This window comes from Protobothrops mucrosquamatus, unplaced genomic scaffold (assembly GCF_001527695.2).
Source record: "Protobothrops mucrosquamatus isolate PMUCROS unplaced genomic scaffold, P.Mucros_1.0 scaffold1626, whole genome shotgun sequence".
Lineage (NCBI taxonomy): Eukaryota > Metazoa > Chordata > Lepidosauria > Squamata > Viperidae > Protobothrops > Protobothrops mucrosquamatus.
Genome location: NW_015387786.1, coordinates 440,876 through 461,653, shown reverse-complemented (window position 1 = coordinate 461,653; position 20,778 = coordinate 440,876). Strand labels below are relative to the sequence as shown.

At 40.4% G+C, this 20,778-nt stretch overlaps 1 protein-coding gene across 1 annotated transcript in view; it reads right to left on the bottom strand.

Moving 5' to 3' along the window:
• LOC107293460 (usherin-like) overlaps nt 1-20,778 on the bottom strand; it is a gene marked incomplete at its 3' end in the record, with an annotated part of 212,151 nt that overhangs the window by 40,276 nt on the left and 151,097 nt on the right. Inside the window, exons 27-29 of the mRNA XM_015822612.1 lie at nt 19,622-19,825; nt 19,204-19,284; nt 17,010-17,195 (exon numbers count right to left, since the gene is read on the bottom strand). Coding sequence (XP_015678098.1) covers nt 17,010-17,195; nt 19,204-19,284; nt 19,622-19,825 — 471 coding nt within the window. The remainder of the gene's footprint in view (nt 1-17,009; nt 17,196-19,203; nt 19,285-19,621; nt 19,826-20,778) is intronic.

Genomic DNA, 20,778 nt, shown 5'->3' with positions numbered 1-20,778 from the left:
AGAATGGGCCACAATATTCAGGAACACATCTCAGTATTCATTCAGCTCTTATAACTGATGGACAAATATGCTGTATAGTAAAAATGTTATAGTGAGTTGTTTTTCTCAAAGATGTTATAACATCATTCTTAGAATATTTTCATAACAATGTACAATTAAGTGTGCTCCATTATAAATTAGCACGTGTGATACCTCAGTGATGATGATAGTGGGGGCTGCCTTTATGTGAAGGATAGGCAGGCGCTGAGTATAAATTTCAGTGACTGACTGGAGTGCTGAGCAAATGAGGAAGTAATGAGAGCAGAACAGCCAGTTCTTTAATTGAATTAAAAGCTGGGGTGACACAAATGCAGACACCTGTCCAATTACAGACAGGCCAAGGTGTTTACCATTGCTGTACAAGTGATTTGAAGATGACAGAAATCTTTCCGCCCACAGATTAACATAATGAAGGAGAACCGATTACAGCAGAAGCTAGCCAAACAGCTTGGTTGGCAGCTGAGGGAGGAAAAAAAGTAGCTTACTAAACTATAGAGAAGAAAAATTGCTTTTTTTTTTTTTTTTGGTACAGCAGTCCCCGTAGTTTTTAAGTGGAAGTCCAGGAATCTACAGTATGTTCTGCTGATTGCCCTTGTCATTGGAGGGGCACAGAGGGAAAGCAACATAAGTTTGCCACTCAGGTGCAACACAAAAGAGGTCCTGCAAAACTTTCCACACAGTCCATCTCATAATCATCCTGATTTTTTGCAGAACTAGAGAGATGTGCTTCTTTGATAATTTTCTGTTAGGAATATTAAAAAATGATTTGAAAAAATAGAATAGAATAGAATAGAATAGAATAGAATAGAATAGAATAGAATAGAATAGAATAGAGCTGGAAGGAACCTTGGAGGTCTTCTTGTCCTGCTCAAGCAGGAGAACCTATACCATCTCAGACAAGTGACTGTCTAGCTTCTTTTTAGAAATCTCCAGTGTTGGAGCACCCACAATTTCTGGGGGTAAGCTATTCCACTGGTTAATTGTACTCACTGTCAGGAAGTTTCTCCTTAATTCCAGGTTGCTTGTCTCTTTGATCAGTTTCCAACCATTGTTTCTTGTCCTGCCCTCTGATGCTTTGGTGAATAACGTGACCCCCTCTTCTTTGTGGCAGCCCCTCCGATACTGGAACACTGCTATCATGTCTCCTCTATTTCTTCTTTTCTTTAGACTAGCCAAACCCAAGTCCCGTAGCCATTCTTCATATGTTTTAGTCTCCAGACCTTTGATCATCTTAGTTGTTCTTCTCTGAATTTTTTCCAAGGTCTCAACATCTTTTTTGTGATATGGTGACCAAAATTGGCAGCAGTATTCCAGGTATGGTCTTACTAGGGCTTTATAAAGTGATACTAATACCTTGCGTCATCTTGATTCTATGCCTCTGTTTAGCTTTTTTGGTTGCTGCTGCACACTGCTGGTTCATGCTTAAGTGATCGTCCACTAGGACTCCAAGGTCCCTCTCACACTTACTGTTTTTAAGCCAGGTCTTGCCCAATTTGTACTTGTACCTTTGATTTTTCCTGCCTAAATGTAAAACTTTGCTAAGAGTGCTAATGCTAAGAGTACCAAACAATTGTTAAAGATTGTTTTGAAATACAATGTTTGTGACACAATCTATATAGTTGTAAAATCAAAATAAATTAAAAACATGTGAAAATCTAAATATTACTTGTGAGTTAAACAGAATGATGACAATAACTTGTGATATCTCTATTTAATTCTGCAAAATTCTACAAACACACACACACACACACACACTGGACCAGGCTAGGAGATGGGACTATAAGAAGGGGTATACTGTATGATTCACTTATCTCAACAAATTGAAAAATACTATTTACAGAAAAAGTCATTCAGTTAAATAATTGGTCTGATTCAAAATTATCAGGTGAATTGTTTGCCCAGACTTCAGTAACAGTTGAGCTAACAAAAATCAGAGTTGGGGCTTCATGTAGAGAACAAGGAAGATGACCTTGACGGAGATATATACAAGCTTGGTTGCCTAGGCAAAAAAGTATGAAGCATTTTTTAAGTCGAGAACATCGAGATGACACTTGGAAGCAGCCCAGACAGATGCTCCCTAATTCACTGGAATGTAAGAAGGAAGAGGGGGAGGAGGTATAGCACAATCAGACTTGCAAGATTTCATTATTATAGTTGATCTCAATAAACTCAATCCAGAATTCTAATTAGAGGCACAAATGATCAGGCTCAAAATATCCTACTTCAGACACCTTATGTAAAGAAAGACCTAGCTCTCTACAGAAGGCCATGATGCTTGGAGAATTGGCAGGAAAGAAAAGAGAGTACCCAAGCAAAATGGATGCACTTAGCTACAGTGGCAGTGGATGCATCATTAGAAGACCTGAGATACCAGGTTAGAGACAGATTCTCATGGAGAAAATCTATCTACTGTATGGGATTATTAAGATTCATCACTGACTTGATGGAACATAATCAAACAAACAAACAAACAAACTAGTTTTAGTCATCCTTGGAAACAATTGCAGTAATCATCATGTGTTTCATGATTGTAAGGAAAATTGACAGGGAGGGTCTGTTAAATATCCCTTAGGTATTTGCAGGAGCAACAGATATAGTAGGGCTTGAATAAGATATTCACCATCACTCCCACAATATTTATGAAAACCAACATCTAGTGACACGATAATCATCTGGTTTATCATGGGAAATCATACTGTAGAATGGAAAGCTGAAGGACAATATAGATAACATTCTATTTTTGATCCAGTTTGACAGTTTGTATATGTTTTTCATTCAATTTCTGCATCAACCTGGTACTTTTCAAAAGAGACATATACAGACATTTGGACTTTGTGTGCATATTTTTACAAAAAGCACAATGTATTTGCAAACTTTGAGCCCAAAACTGCATGGCAGAATTTGGAGAAATGCAATTTCTGGTGACACTCGCTTAAATTATACCTGGGAATGTGAATTAAAAATGAACACCAAATTAAATTCTTCCTCACACGTGTTAAGAAAACAAGACTAATGCTTCCAAAAGAATAGTATATTTAGACTATAAATCATGCACAATACAGATGACAGATGGATATAGATATGGATAAACATAAAGAGTCTGGAGAGTTAAAGTTTTCTACTTCAAACATATCAGGTACAACAAAATCAGTACATTAAATAAAATTAAACACCCAAAGATAATCCATTATAAATTAGCTTCTTCTGATGTGTTCCAAAACCATGCAAATGTCACATTTAGATAGTTGATTAATCTATTTGCTAAATGCAGATAGCTGAAACATATTGTTGCTTCTCTTTTCTTTACCCTACCATACTGTGGTAAGTGAATCACACTTTGTCAGTGTTAAGCGTTAATGCAAAATGCATTAGCGCTTAGTGGTGAGATCTCCAGATCAGCTGGTGCCAAAGAGCTTAATAGAGATGCCAACACTCCTGCATTACATGGGATCCTAACACTTTGAAAACATCAATAATGTTTACTTTATGCTTATTGAATGCACTTTCAAAGTGCTCCTTTCCATCACTAGAAGATTAGAGGCAAGTTCTAGGGTGCCACTCTTGACCCTGCTCTGACACTGTATCTTCTGCTGCATTAACATTAGATTATCTGGTAGCTCAAAAGCTATGGACAGAGAAATTCAATTTTCCTTTTATGCTAAAACTGACTTTATGTTTGTCTGATTGTGATAACAAAATTTTAAGGCTGTTTATGATAGAATCAGTAAAAATCAAATGTTGTTAGATGTTTAAGATGCATCAATTGGAACTTTAAAGATGATGGATTTGTGTGTATTGTATGTGTGTGTGTGCCTGCGTGCATGCGGGTGTACTTTCAAGTCAGTTTTGCCTTCTGGCAAAGGCTAAGATAAGCCCCTGCAGGTTTTTTTGGGCAAGCTTTTGAAAATGCTTTGTCATTGCCTTCTTCCTAAGGCTGAGGGATAGAGATTGGCCCAAGATCACCCAGTTGTTTTTGTCCTTAAGACTGTACTAGAACTTATAGTCTCCCAGTTTCTAGACTTGTGCCTTAACCACTGCACCAAGCTGGTTCTCTGGCCGATTGGTATTCATAAACATAAAGAGTCAAGAGACTTAAATTCTTCTAGAATATTTGGGTCTTATTTAAAACATTTCTAGAACTCATAGATTAGGAGGTTACTGTTCAGAGGAGGAGGAGGAGGAGGAGGAGGAGGAGGAGGAGATGATGATGATGATGATGATGATGATGATGATGATATTGAGCAGACAAAATGCAGCCGAATAAAAACTTTGATACCTTGTTAACAGGGCTATGAAGTGTTTCAGATTCAAAGGCAAAACAGTGTTTCTGAGCTCAGGATACACAGGGGATATATCTGTTTGTAGCTCCTTAAATCAAATTAATTTATCTCTCCAATTGAGCTGCAGTTGTAGATGAGAGTTGCCCCACTCCATATAAAAATGCAGGTAATTTAGCAGTGAACAACTAAGAAAGAAAGCTTGCAATTATTAATTAAGTGGTTTATTGGCAACCCGATCTGCCCAATAAAGTTGTCTGTTATAATACTCCCTTGCTCAAAAACTGAGATTGGAGGATACTGAGATAGGAAGCAAAGACAAACCCCTGCACCGAATATTTGTAGCATTGGAGACCCTCATAGCAAATTCATTCTATGGATCCATAGATCTGTTGCTTTCCTCCTAGAGGTGTCCTTTAACTCCATCAAATGGATCAATGTGTACTCTGGGAAGCCTGAACTGGCTGATCCTCAAGCTATTATTAGAATGATTAGAATTAGAATTCTGTAACTGGTTAGGGTTGCAGAGTACATAAAATTGTGTATTTTGTAAATATTGAAATCAAAGATTATTTCCTGACATTTTCTAACTTTACACATTTGAGAAAATGTTATAGGAAATCTCTTCTCAGTGAATGTATCAGACTGTCACATTTTTTGTACTGAAGAATGTATATTTGCTGCTGAGAATGTCACTAAAAAATGGGTAGAAACAGGCACAATAATGGCATAGCACGTGAAATTCTTTAACTCCTAATCTTCTAGTATGTCCTTAGGTAAAGAGAGTGGAACACAGCATCTTTCCACACAAATCAGAAAGAGGTTGCGATGTGGTTGTGAGGTTTTCTTTTTTTAAAAAGACATTTACTTACATTTTATAGTATTCATTACAGTGTTATTTTGGTGTGCTTTATCCTGATAGTTTTATAGCAAACAGCAATCTAAAATTTTCCTAGATAATATAAACAGAGGGGTCTGAGTTATTTCAATCCAAAAATGAAGTCATTCAATGAACTTTATTTGCATAGGCATTAGAAAAGTTGAAACAGGGTACAACTAGTAGGATGCAAGTACCTGCACGGAGGAAAAGAAATAAATGTGAGAATTTTGATTTGGGAATACCAGTTGTTAGAGTGTGTATTAGATAACACAATGCTAAATATTGAGCACCAAGCAGGAAAAGCTTTTTTCCACCTGTCTGGTTGCATATCTAGTTCACTGAGGCTTGAAATCTTATTTGCAAAAGAAGCAAAGTTCAGGTTGAGAAAAGTCCAGAAAAAGTATTCAGGAAAACTATTACCCCCTTTGGCATATAAACATATGACTCTTCAGCAGATACCATATACCCATATATGTGGGGGTTGCTAGAATCATTGCATACAAATGCACCACTGCTTTGTTTCAATCCCAATTTCATTTGTCCTTCATTGTTGTCTCAGAATGGCTGAAATTCATTTAAAGGTATTTTATTTGATGAAGGAAGAAGGTAACAAAATGATGCTGACAGTCTACACTTAGACCACATAATTTAGATCAGATTATGGTCCCACTCACCAAGTAGATAGAGAGTCAGTTTGGTGTGGTAATTAAGATATTGGCCTAGAAATCAGGAGACTGTAAATTCTAGTCCTGCCTTTGGAATGGAAAACCAGCTGAGTGACTTTGGACCAGTCATGTTCTCTCACAGGGTTGTTGTTGTGGGGAAAATAGGAGGAAGAAATATTCGTATGTTTGCCACTTTGAGTTGTATATTGAAAAATGGGGGGAAATTTAAAAAAGAATACACCTAGTTACCTAGGAAAAGCTTAAAAGCAGAATATGAATTAAACAGAATCCTTGCATTTGTGCTCTTGAATGACTGATATATATATTCAGAGGTCTCTAGTAGCTGGGTATATATAGCTGTAATGACTAGTAGTTCTGATAGCTACATATACTGTAGGCTATTGATAGCTTTTCTTTCTACGGATCTGTCTAATCTTTTAAAGTCACCAATGTTGGTGGCTGCCATTACATCTTATGACAGCAGATTCCATGCAATATGTGCTTTATGATGCAGTATTTGTGAACCTCTCTTCATTTTGCCTGTACTTTGTTGACACTCTAGAAGATGCACAGGCATTAATAAACAACAGCTACAAAAATACATGTGATTTGTTTTTTAATTGCAGTTTGCACATTATTTTTAAATGAAGAAATAGTGCATCTATTTGTATCCCACACTGCAAATCTTTGTTTTCAGAAGCATCTCTGAAATTCATTGTCTAAACCTGAAATATGAAACATTAAATGTACACAAGAAATTAAAGTATTTCTTTTCTTATTATCATTTTTTAGAAGATGCTGAATAAAGAAAGGAAACCCCCCCCCATAAAAAACATTTCAGAGTTTTTGGCCTTGTAAGATGAAAATATCAAGGTCTTCATATGAGTATATTTTCCCTGCTAAGAGTATAAAAAGAAGTAAGCATGGAAGATCTAAGTTGAAAATGGAAATGCAAAATGAAAAGGGCAAACCATATTTTTACTTCAGAAATAACTACTATGTTTTCTGTGTTAGAAAGTACAGTGCACATATAGATATGATTTGCAGCCTTTACGTTAACAACAATAAAATGTATTTTTCAAGCTAAAATAATCTTTTCCATCAAGGAAACAAATGTTTCTAATACAAGTAATCCTACCCATATGGTTTTCTGATTTATTGGCACAACCTGAGTTAACAACCAACAGAATTTCAATTCCTCTGAGATTTTCCCTGTCCACCACATTAACTCACACGTTAGTAGGCGGTCACCTATCTAACACATTTCCAAGCACCTGCAGGCCCGACCAGCTGTGCAAATTGCTTTGCAATCAACCTGCTATGGCAGGCAAAAGAAGAAATCTCAGGCTGCTAAAATTTGAACAACTCTTTATATATATGATAGATAGATAGATAGATAGATAGATAGATAGATAGATAGATAGATAGATAGATAGATAGATAGATAGATAGTTTGTGTGTGTGTGTGTGTGTGTGTATACACACACATACACACACACCTAAATTTTACTTACAAGGTTTCCTATAAGAAGCATTATTTTATTAGAAACTCTAAGAGGCACTGTGTATACAGCATGAAACGCTAACCTTAGTAGACATGCAACATTCTAATTTGTTAATTTATAAAATCTTATATGTAACTTATTTGTGGATTTTAAAAGGAGCCATAAGAAGATTTAAAACACTTTTTTTAAAAGGAGAGAAGTGCAACCACATTCAGGATTAAAAATGAAACATCCCTCAGTGAAAACCCTCTTCAAGTAATTGAGGATCTATCATCGTCACTATATCAGACCAAGATAGTCTAACAGTGCTTTTTCTTCCTGCACACTCCTGTGACACTAAGAAGATTTCCAAATTGTTTTCTTCTGCTCCTCAGCTAGGAAGAGTTAAATTGTGCTTCTCGCTTCATTATTCTGGGAAAGAATCTGGCTTATCCATCAAGGTGTTCGTTACTCTTTAGAGAAATACCCAGTTTCTTATTGAAGCAGATACATCAGCATGGACCTAACCATATATCATCTCCTTGGTGGCCCTCCATGGTGGCCCTCACCCAACAGGGGAGATATGGATTTAATGAAAGGATACTCAACTTTGAACACTTAGGATTCTGTCTACTTCCTCCAACGTTAGTTTCAAATATATCCCGGATAACCACATAAAAGGTTTCTTCTGTAACTTCACTAGAACTTGCCTAGGCATTGTCCAAGTCTCAGTAAATCTGCAGGTGATCCTGTGACCTGTCCCTCTCTTTCAGGATACTGGTCCTGTTGAAGAGAGCTTCTGGCTAGCAACATGAGAAAACTACATCACAATGTAATCCCTAATATGTGCTTGCCTCTGATCAAATTAAATATTTACTTTCCTTCAATGATATTCTATGTATCTCTTTTGATGTTTCCTTTTTCAAGTTCCTCCAAAAGCCAATAGTTTGAGACTAATGCACATTGAGGTATAAGAGCAAAAGTGCCTTGTGACATTTCCAGTGACCAAACCATCAGTCAAACTGCCCATCAGATACTCAGGAGAAACACAGACTCCTCTGGATCACATTAGCCATCTAGGGCAGACCAATATAAATATACTTTCCTGCAGAAGGAGGCAGTGCCAATACTGTAAACTGTAAAGCAGGGGCATCAAATTCAATTTAATTGAAGGCCGTAATCAGCATTATGGTTACCCCCAAAAGGCCAGTTGCTGTCCCCTTCTCTCCCTCAAGCTTGCCCCACAGAAGCCTCTCCTATTCTATCCTCTTCTCTCTATCACACTTGCCCCACCAACATCTCTCCTCTCCTCCCTATCGCCCTCTCTCCCCCCTCACTCCTCCTCCTTACTGCCCAAACCCCTCCTTTTATATCCTCTCCTCCCCATGCATTCACTCACTGCCCAGCTGCCCTTTTCCACGCAGCGCATGCACTGATTCTGGGGTCCCTGCCAAACCCTGGCAGCCCCGCATCTCCAACTGACTCTTCCCCCAAAGACTGTGTGCTGCTGCCAGCCACCCCTGAGGCGGCTGGAAGCCCCAATCAGCTGGAGCTGATCCCAAGGCCTCAGCAAAGGCCCAGCAACACTGCAGCTGCAGCTGACTCTCTGGCACTGCCACCACTTCAGCTCACCCCCCCTCACACACATTACATATTCAATCACCTCCTACTAGTCTGCTTGAGGGCCAGATCTAAACAGATCTAAATACATCAAGGATAGAATCTGGCCCATGGACCTTGAGTTTGATATGTCTGCTCTAAAGGAACTAGAGAGTGATCTGATCATGGCGAGGGACTTTTGGAAATGTCATCTTTACCCAGATCATATTATAGTATCCTGAGATAAAAACTGTTCTGTTTCCAAAGATGAGACATGGAGACGAAATGGAGTAACAAAAACAGTCTTCCTTTATTGCAATTCACCAACAGAACAGAGAACAAAATGGCACAGGCCCTTTTATAGCCCCTTGGCAGGGACAGCATCAGCCAATCATTCCACGGCATTCTCTCGCCTTGCGCATGCGCACAAGGCTGGAGACAGTCTGTCTGGTCCCGGGCAACCACGTGTCTGCCCGGGCCTTTCTGCAGCCTTCCTGAGCCTGCTGAGTCATTCAGCAGGCCCAGGACACAACACCCTTCCCCCCTTGGATTAAACAATAAGTACACACTTATTATTTGTACATCCATACACATATACATGTGTTCAATTGAACATGTTATTTCTAAATACAGTTATGCCTGCTCACAGGCAACCCAAGATTTACATCTCTGTATTCCAACAATAATACATCATACTTTATAGTACCATAAAGTATAACACCCTTCTTTTGAGTGTGTTCTGATTGATAGAGAACTACTAGGCTTCCCCCATACTTGACAGGAACTTCACATAGTCCTTTAAGTGTTTGGGTGGACCCTTGGCCCGCACTGACCTTCTTGGAGCCAGTGTGTGTGCCTGGCCTGCCAGCTCGCCTGCCAGACTAGGCAGACCAGGACTGTGGTGCCCACTAGACCCAGGCAACTCTCCACGCTGCTGACTGGTTGGATCCTCTGAACCCAAACCAGAGTTCCTTGGAATTCCCCAAGTCCAGTGGTGGGGTGGAATTCCCCAAGCCCACAATGGACCCCTCTTGGGAGCACTGTCCCTTGAGCCCAAGACCAGCAGGTGGAGTGGCCTGAGAAGCCAATTGACAGCAATGTCCCATTGACCCGGTGCCTATGCCAGAGTCAGGAGCCGCCTCCATGGCACAACCCCCGTCTGGAACATGTGCTGCAGCATGTGAAGGTCTGCTGTGGCGGAGAGACTGTGGTCCACAATCGTAATTGTGGTCCTCCTTCCCCCTGAGAGCAGAGCCAGGAGTGGAAGTGTGGCTGGGAAGCCTCCAGCGCAGTTGGTCAATGTGATATCGGATCACATGACCATCATCCAAGGCCACTTCGTAGGACAGTGGCCCAGAGAACTTGCATACAACTGATGTCACCCAGAGATGTCCAGGTCCATAGTTCCTTGCCCAGACTGGATCGCCCACCTGTAGTCTCCTAGGTGCCTGCAGCTGTGACACCTGTGAAGCCACCTGGTCTGGGTGCAACCTGTCCAGTTTAGTGATGAGGTGGCGACCCCAGTGGAGTTCTGTTGGGCTCTTCCCAGTGGCTGTGCAAGGTGTGGTGCGTTGACAAAGAAGAAAGTCAGCTAACCTGTGATGCCAGCTGCCATGAGTGAGTCTTTTGAGAGCATCTTTGGTAGTGCGCACCATCCTCTCAGCCTGACCGTTGGAAGCTGGATGGAACGGTGCTGAAGTGGCATTCCAGATCAAGTTGGCCTGTAGAAAAGCCTGAAATTCAGAAGAAGTGAATTGGGGTCCATTGTCGGAGACAAGAACATCTGGAAGCCCATGGGAGGCGAAGATTCCTCTCAGCACCTGGATGGTCCTAGCAGTAGTAGTGGAGGAGACAGGAACGACCTCTAGCCAGTTGGAATGGCTGTCCACGAGGAGAAGGAAGAATTGCCCCTGAAAGGGCCCAGCATAGTCGATATGAACCCTCGACCAAGGGGCATGTGTTTCCTCCCACCTATGTACAGGGGCCTGGGGCATTTCAGGCCTGGACTATTGACAAACAGTACACCCGTGGACCTGGGCCTCGAGCTCTTTATCAAGCCCAGGCTACCAAAGATGGCTACGCACGAGCGCCTTCGTCCAGACAATTCCGGGATGTCCCTCATGTAGAGAGAGCAAGACTCTAGGCCTCAATGAAGCTGGGATCACTACCCTGCTACCCCATAGGACACACCCTTGAAGGTGGAAAGCCCGTGCTTCCTTTGCCAGAAGCTCTGGAATTCTGCACCAGGACACGTGTCAGGCCATCCTGACAGCACCCATGTCAGCCCACATGTTAGCATGTGATCAGTGGCAGTTTCAGCAGCCACGTCCTTAGCATTGAGGGGAGACTCAGGCAATTCCTAAATGGAGACAATGTGAAGAGCAGGAGCAGGATCTGCCTCTACTTGCTGTAGGGGTAATCTGCTGAGGCCATCTGCATGGCCCATTTCTTTGCCTGGTTTGTGAACCAGAGTGTAGTCATATGCTGACAGGAAAATTGACCATCTCAGCATTCTAGGAGAGATGATGTGTGGGGTTTGTTTGTTTGTTGTAAACAAACCCAGCAGAGGCTTATGGTCTGTGTAGATCGTGAAGTGGCGGCCATATAAGAAATCATGGAACTTCTTTATGCCGGCCACTATGGCCAAGGCTTCTCTGTCAATCTGCACGTAATTATGCTCAGCAGATGAAAGAGTCCTGGAATAGTAGGCCACAGGGACTTGTGTCCCATCAGCCTTAAGATGACTAAGCACAACTCCAACCCCATAAGGGGATGCATTACAGGCTATGCCCACAGGCAATTGCTCATTGAAATGCGCTAAAACCACATTTGAAGAGAGCAAGGCCTTGACCTCTGTGAAACTCCTTTCATGGACCCTTGTCCACTTCAATGGAGCCTGTTTGTCCAAGAGCCAGTGTAACGGCTCAGCCACTGCAGCCTTGTGAGGTAGGAATAAGTGGTAGAAATTTAACAGTCCCAGAAAAGCCTGAAGTTTGCTTTTGGACTTGGGACTTGGGGCCTGCTGAATTGCTTTGAGCTTGGATTCAGCAGGATGGATGCCTTCAGCATCAATACAGAAGCCTAGAAACTCAGTGGAAGTGACTCCAATTTTACACTTATCTTGCTTCAGCTTCAGCCCCGCTTGGCGGAAACACAGCAAGACAGCCTTCAGGCTTTCAGCTAGATTCACAGATGACTCCCCAGCAATGAGGACGTCATCAAAGTAGGGGCAGACCCCAGGAATACCATGGAGCGTTCGCTCTATCATGCTTTGGAAAATGCTTGGGGCTACGTTAACCCCAAACTGCAGCCTTTTCACCTTAAAGGCTCCCCGGTGTGTCACAATTGTTTGGGCCTCAGCCGTTGCCTCATCAACTGGTAACTGTTGATAGGCCTGAGCCAAATCAAGCTTTGCAAAGATTCNGTTCTAAGATGCCCTGCTGGAGCAGCTTGTCCAGTTCTGCATCTATTTTGTTTTTCAGGGCAAAAGGCACCCTTCGAGGCTTAATCCTGATGGGTGTGATGGCTGGGTCTAAACGTAAAGCAATGGGAGGCCCCTTGTACGAGCCAAGCTCTGAACTGAACACATCAGCAAACTCCTTGCAAACTTCTGCAAGGCCTGATGTTTGCAGACTGTGAAGTCCAGTCACTTGAATCCCAAGGACCTCGAACCAATCAAGTCCAATAAGAGTCGTGCGATCACCCCCAACTACCACAACATCTAGCAACCCTTCAAAATCCTTACACTGCACCTTGAACGTGGCCTTCCCCTTCACGCTGACTCTGGAATTCTGGAAGTCAGTGAGGATTAAATTGGATGGCTTGAGTTTAACTCGTAAGCCACTTCTACTGGAAATCTTTTTGAAAGTGTCTAGGGAAATGATCGATAAAGCGGACCCTGTGTCCAACTCCATCGAGAGGGGAACCCCCTGCAACTTCATGTCAATGCAAAGCTTCTTCCTAAGCGGCCTATGTGCCTCAGTTTTGAAAATGCTCATGTGCGATGCGCAGAAACCCACCCTGTGTTGGCTGGGGATCCTGGTACCTTTCTGAAGCAATTCTTCTGAAGACCGGTCCTTCTGGCGACCCAAACAGATGGAGGCACATGCCCGGCAAGTGGCAGAGCGGAAGCGGCAGTCGGAGCGCTTGTGGCGTCCTCCACATCTGAAACACCGAGGGAATGCAGTTGCCTTGTCAGGACGCTCCTTAGGCCTCCTCTCCGCTGCCTGCTGAAGTCTTCCACCTCCTCTTCAGGATCCTGTTCGGATTCCTCCCGAGCGACCTCTTGATGGACGGAGGCTGCCACTGGAGGGTTCCTGGCGAGCCACAAGGCCTTCACAGCACCACCCGCTGCTTCTTCAGCTGCAATCTCTCTCAAGGCATCTTGGAAAGAGACATCTTCTTTGGCAAAGATCTTCTGCTGCAGCTCACGACTTCTTAGTCTACAAACTAAACGATCCCACAGCCTCTCTTCCAGGTCCTTGAATTTGCATGGCCTAGCCGCTTGTCGGAGCTCAGCAATAAAGTCCACAGCAGACTCACCAGGCCTCTAGTCCCTCTGCTCAAATGCGTGTCACCATGCGATCACTGAGAGCTTGGGTTCAAAGTGTTCTCGTAGCATCTTCTTCAATTCAGCATAAGCAATTGATTCTAATGGTGCTGGGGTGACCAGATTCTCAGCTATATAGAAAGTCTCTTGCCCACAGACACACAGTAAAGTAGCAGCTTTGAGGCCGTCTTCCCTCACTTGGTTTACTCGGAAGTAATTCTCCACCCGAGCCACATAGGAACTCCAGCGTTCTGGATGTGATATATCAAATTCCGAGAGACGGCCGATTTTGGACATTGTTGCTGCCCTGGAACTTCGTCAACGCCTCTAGCTGCAAGGTTTGAGAAGGGGTCCCTCCTGCCGAGCTCACCTCCAGCATTCTTGTACTGGCAGGCAGAGTCGCAATCTTCGGACGCTGAACTTCCCAGCGCTTCAGGCCCCTCTTTGTGAGTCAGCCTAGCTTTTTCTTTGTTGTTTTCCTTGCAGCTATCCCACCTCTGTCACCAATGTTCTGTTTCCAAAGATGAGGCATGGAGACGAAGCGGAGTAACAAAAACAGTCTTCCTTTATTGCAATTCACCAACAGAACAGAGAACAAAAATGGCGCAGGCCCTTTTATAGCCCCCTGGCAGGGACAGTGTCAGCCAATCATTCCATGACATTCTCCAGCCTTGCGCATGCGCTCAAAGCTGGAGACAGCCTGTCTGGTCCCGGGCAACCACGTGTCTGCCTGGGCCTTTCTGCAGCCTTCCTGAGCCTGCTGAGTCATTCAGCAGGTCCAGGACACAACAAAAACTAGATACAGTCTGTAACCCCCAATATGTATTGGGGTCTCAAGTACTTCATTACAATGCTGCGATGGAAACCAGAAGCTCAAAGACAAATACCATTGTGGGGCAAGGAGGTTGGTACAGCAGCAACAAATCAAACAGTACAGACACAAGGATTCTCTCAATATCCCATACTGCTGTTGGACAATATTGGAGGATTGTCAGAAAGTTTCTTCATTTGTTCTACAAGCAGCAAAGTAGTGTTTCACAGTACAAGGTATGCTACCTAATTGTTTATCACAAAGCCTGCAATTGTGAAGGAATTCAAAAATCCAAGGTAGAAGAAAAGGGTCCCTATTATTGTTTTTTTCTCATAAAATGCATAGAAAAGACATCAGCTGGATTCTTTACTTGTAGGAAAGTATATAATAAAGTGTGAAAAATGCATCACATCTTCCCTGATCTAGAAGTATTGTTTGTAAGGAATGAGGAAACATTTTATTAGCTTTGGAAGAATGTTATGTGATGGATGGATGGATGGATGGATGGATGGATGGATGGATGGATGGATGGATGAAATATAGACAGACAGACAGACAGACAGACAGACAGACAGACAGACAGACAGATAGATAGATACAGGACTTTTTTTCTCATAGAACACCCAGAACGGAGTTCTGGAACCTTTTTGGGATGGAACCTTGTAGGGTAGGCAAGGTGGGTTGTATGACGTGTGTGAGTTCTGCCACCTTTTTTTCTTAGAAAAAAGCACTGGATAGATAGGTAGGTAGGTAGGTAGGTAAGTAGGTAGGTAGGTAGGTAGGTAGGTAGGTAGGTAGGCAGGCAGGCAGGCAGGCAGGCAGGCAGGCAGGCAGACAGACAGACAGACAGACAGACAGATGATAGATAGGAGAGAGGGAGAGAATTTGTATAGGTATGAATGAGTTAATGGAGGAGAGCTATGGGAGACAGTTACAGAAATTATTATTACTTTGGCTGTGAACACACATTCCATGAAACTACAATGTTTAATTTTTCTGGCTTTGTACAATAGGTGAACCCATCCAATACTGATCTGTTCATCAAATAATGGTTAAATAAGTTGTATATGTGTTCTCATTTTTTCTCTTCCTTGCTCACTTGCATAGGATGTCTCTCCTGGCATCCTCTATTGCGAGAAAGAATGAGAGTTGCTGTGTGGAGGGCACAAGATCTGAAGTCTTGGTACCTATTATAGTTCTTAAAAGATGAGTGTGGCATTAGGAATAGATTTACAATTAACCTTGTGTCCATGATTTCCTATCATTGGAGGTTCTCTTCAGAAATAGGAGCTCACACTCAGCTTGCATATGTCAACCGATAGGAGAATTTTATTAAATACTGACTTGGTATTTAAGCCACTAAGGTCATGGACAATAAGCCACTATATAAAGTGGTTTCCATTTTTGCTTCCCAAGCATCCCCCCCTTTTTTCATATCAAATCTGGTTTGAAACTTACGGGAACTTCAATGACATTTTGCAGAACAGGTGTCCAGTTTTTCTTTATATTCTAGCCAATGTTTAGAAAATAAGGTACATTTCTTTAATGTCACTTAATTTTAAAACCTGTTTGTCTGATTGCCAAAAATGATGACTGATACAATTTAAACCAAGAATACAATCAATGAGGAAGAGTGACCAATAAATAGAAAATGCTGATGTTTGTTCAGAATTATCTTGGAGGTATCAGAACTGCCATTCTCCAAATATTTGTGCTGACAAAAGTCTGTTCATGTGAATTTAAGCAAACAGCAAGTAAAACTGGTATAATCAGGTAGCTGAAGTGAAAAGTCCTTGGAAAACATTCAGTTGACCATAATGCTTTCAAAGTCTCAAACTTTTTCACTCGAGTTTTGCCATCTCTCTAAATCAATAAGAAATTGCCTCATGTACTTTAAATCTCCCACTAGTCAAAAATACGCTCCTTGAAATTTACACAAAGGAAAGTTAAGATACTAATTTCTACCACCATCCCTTATATAAGCAACATTTATTTTTAAGAGCTGTCTGAGAAATTGTGGAGCAAAAATATTGATAAGCTTGCAGAAGATTAAATAGATTCATTGGATTCTATTTTTGGTCTGAAAAGGACATTCAAGGTGACTTATAAATTTGAAATTCATTTCTCAAAACAAATGAATAAAGGCTACATTATTTCAAGAAGACTCAGTCCCACCAAAGAAAGTTCTTTCTTCAGTTCTGGAGGACTGGATAGTAGACCGCCGATCTAGCATTTTATTCTTCATGAGTACTAGATCAATACTGTATTCCCTAATAAATAGGGAGTGCAGTAATAAGTGGTCCATTGCTCTATATTTTTTTTTATTAAAAAAGAGATTTAAAATTAGATCCACTGGCAATGATAATCAATAGCTACTGGTTTTATGAACAACTTCAATTTTGCTGAAAGTTATTGGAAACAGCACATTGGATCAAATACTGTACAGCCTTGGTTAGATATCATAGGACCGAACATGAATCTTGTGATGAAACACTGCACTTCTTATTTCTATTCCCTTATTTGCTTAAGTTATATCAAGAATAAGGAATATTTGAGTTTATGTTGGTGAAATGACTTCCACAAAATGCCACTTGGATATTCATTTCCTCACATGGCATTTCCTGGAAATCATTTCGCCAATAAATAGTACACATGAAAACTAAACTCTATATTATTGTTTTAAAGCTATATTTATTGGCACATACCTGTACATGAACTAGTATTAGAAATCTCTGTACTGACAATAGATATGTTGGAACCATCTTCACTGGAAGCTTTCAAAATATACTTTTCAATTACACCTTTGACCCCAACTGGTTCATCCCATGTAACTTCAATGTTGTAGCCATTTATGCTGTGAATTCTTGAGAGAGTCAGCACGTTTTGTGGTACTGCGAATGAATAAAAGAGAAACAGAGAGAACAGCAGACTTAAGAAGACTATTGCTCCATTCTTCACTTTTAATAGTTGCAGTAAATCAGATTCACCATTAGCATATATACAATTTATTAGAGTTGTAACTTTCCAGCATTGATTTAATATGACTACACATCTTGAGCCATTCAGCATTAGCTATATTTCAAAACTATCAGAACTCTACATATGTAATGTTCTTCATTCTCCAGTTGAGGTATCAAAGAAACATCACTTTAAAGAGAAGGAAGTGGAATTTAATAGTTCAAACAGCATAATGACACTACCAGGAAAGAATGATAACTAGATGTTTACAAAGTGGGATTCTACATTCCATGAACAGAAATCCAAAAACTTTCTCTAAAATTTTGTTTTATATTAAATCTATACAGTTTGTATATTGCATATTTGTATATTGAATGTTTCCTAAAAGCAAAATCTAATGGGCCATCCCCCCAACAATAACCTTATAGAATATGTATTTAATCTTATTCCAGATTATCCATAGAATTTGTCTGTCAAAGACAACAGAAAGTGAGTTGGGCCAATTATTTTATTATATGTGCATAGAATGTTTTGCTGTGGACCAATTAAGAACAACTGGAAACTGAGAAGATTTGTTTACTTTACAAAATAAATATGAAAGCTATGTCAAATCAGGTTCAAATGAACATGTTCCTGTCAACAATATGGAAGAGTTTTACTGTTGCCTTCTAAAATATTTTTCTTTTCCACTTTTTTTTTACCTAGACTACAACCATGATGTTTCCTGATGGTGTATCCATGCCTTCTCTTGCTTAGCTTCCGGAGATTAGTCAAAGTCAGATAGGTGCTGCTTATTTAGCAGTATATGGGAAATGATTAATGGAAACTTTCATTGAAGCATTAAAAATAGTCAAAACTCAACTCATTGAAGCCTTACTACCATAGTAAAGTATTCTAGTTTTTAATAACCTTTATCTACTTATTATATACTGTTACATCAAATAAAAATCTAGTAAGAAACAACTTTATCTGAGGTGACTGCACAAAGGATAAAAGAAAAGGCTTAAAGAACTCTCTGGCAGAATGTTACATAATGGTTTTGCCATAAATGCCTATCTACTCAAGAGTCTTAATGATTAGAACTGCTGAAGCATTTCTTAACTAACTATTTCTCTTTTTAGCCCTCCCTACCGAGATTTGTTTTTAAAATTTTCCAATGGGGAGAGAGGGGAACTGCATAGAAATGATATGTTACTTTTCAAAGTGTTATCCAAGTATGATGCCTCCTAAAAGAAACAATCAGATCTACTTATGGCGTATCAGATTGCTGACATTACTTACATAAATATATTGGTTTTATTGGTTCTGAAATACATCACTGAGCAAGGTATAGCAGATGGCCTTTTCATAGGGGACATAACAAAACTGACTAAAAATAATTAAATAGTGCAATTATTTTCTAGCCCTTGGGAACATGTAACTGCTAGTGCTCTGGTCAGATTGTAAACAAAAATTTATGGTCTAACTTACTTCTGGTCAGACAATTAGGACAAAAATATGGCTGCATCTACTTGCTTTGGGATGGTCGACCACATGGTGGCATTAAGCTGTATAAGCAAAACATTTGCAATTAAAAACCCTTTGCTTTGACAAAAACATGTTGAAATCAGCTTTTGTGACTTATGCACTTTTGTTACCTAGAAGTCTATTTGCAGATAGCAGCTGTGGGAAGGAATGCTTTCCCACCAATATTAGATGTGATCCCTTCTGAATCATCCCTTTTGAATTATTTGTTTAAATGATTTTAGTGTTTACTTTAATACTCATTTTAAATTGCTTTTTAAATTTTTTAGATTGGGAGGGTAAAATTGACTGAGTTGAATTTCTTGCATTACATGCTTACTGTGTTTTGCTAGTGCCAATCTAAATATGTCCATACTGACATATTGGCAACCTAAATAAAGACTTCATGTGGGAACACTATGCAGAAACATTAATTACCTGATTCTCTTGTGCGGCTACGGCTCCAGGCACTAGATACAGATCCTCCTTCATTAGAAGCAATTACCCGATATAAATATTCTTGAGGGATAGAGAGAATGAGAGAGAGAGAGAGAGAGAGAGAGAGAGAGAGAGAGAGAGAGAGAGAGAGAGAGAGAGAGAGAGAGAGAGAGAGAGAGAGAGAGAGAGAGAGAGAGAGAGAGAGAGAGAGAGAGAGAGAGAGAGAGAGAGAGAGAGAGAGAGAGAGAGAGAGAGAGAGAGAGAGAGAGAGAGAGAGAGAGAGAGAGAAAGAAAGAGAGANAGAGAGAGAGAGAGAGAGAGAGAGAGAGAGAGAGAGAGAGAGAGAGAGAGAGATTAATATAGAATCATTGCAAAGTGAACAAAAATCATACCTTTAAGGAAGGAGCCACTGTGGTACCTGTAAATGGTTGCAGGCCATTATCATATACATGTTTCTTTTTTCCTTGATACACTAAGATGGAGTCATTTCCCCTGCAGTTTACAGCACTGTCAGTTGATAGGCATCCATCCAGATTGACTCTGACAGCACTGCTGGACACAGATGCCAAGTTAACGACAGCACTTCGTGTAAATTTAACATCCTTCATGCAGCCTCCAAAACCTAGCAAATAGTAAGGGGATTAGCAGCAGGTAAAGGGCTTCAGCTGTTAATTAAAAGCACGTTTTACTTCTTACAGTGCTACATTTGAGTTGTATAGGGAGTTACATATAAATGTTAAACTTTTGATTATGATTCTATGTGTTTGTTTGGCTATATAACATTTTTGCTTCATGCTACTTTTGGGAAAGGTCAGCAAAAAACAGGCAAAAAGATTGATTTTGAAATTGTAGCTCAAATACAAATACAAGTTAATGTGATTTTGATTAATTATTTTATTCATATCATAGAGGATATTCTTTCACGGGATTTCAAATGCATATTCTCAAGTTAATTGTATAGAAAATGTGAATTTGGGTATGTGTGGAGTACCATTGCTACCTACTTAAGCATATTATTTTCCCATAGTTTTATTTTCTTAAATAATACTGTCTAAATTTTGGCGTTACATGTTATCACATATTTAGGTGCAAGGAACCTAAAAAGCTGTATCTGTACTAGGTATCAAGCTGCATTTAAAGATGCAATGCCCATTTTGCCTAGTAGTCACTATCACAGTTACAGGTGACCTAGTAACATCTCCCAACCTACTGACTTTGGAGTAGGCAGAAACATTTGCAGCAAATAATAAGTAAACATTTCTGGAGTTCTAATTTGTCAAGTCAGTGTTATCTCCTGGCAGCTGCCTGGACTCATCCCTGCAATTTTCTTGGCAAGATTTGGTTTGTTCTTGGCTGCTTCCAAGGGCTGAGAAAGAGTGCCTGGCCTAAAATCACCCTGCAGGTTTTGTATCTAAGATGGGATTAGAACTCAGGAACTCAGAGATTCTAGCCTGGTGCTTTAATCACTACACCAAACTGCCCCTTTGAATTGGCATATATATGATATTATGTATTATTTATAAATTAATTAAATAAATGCATTTAAAATTATTTTTGAACAAAACATCTCTACAC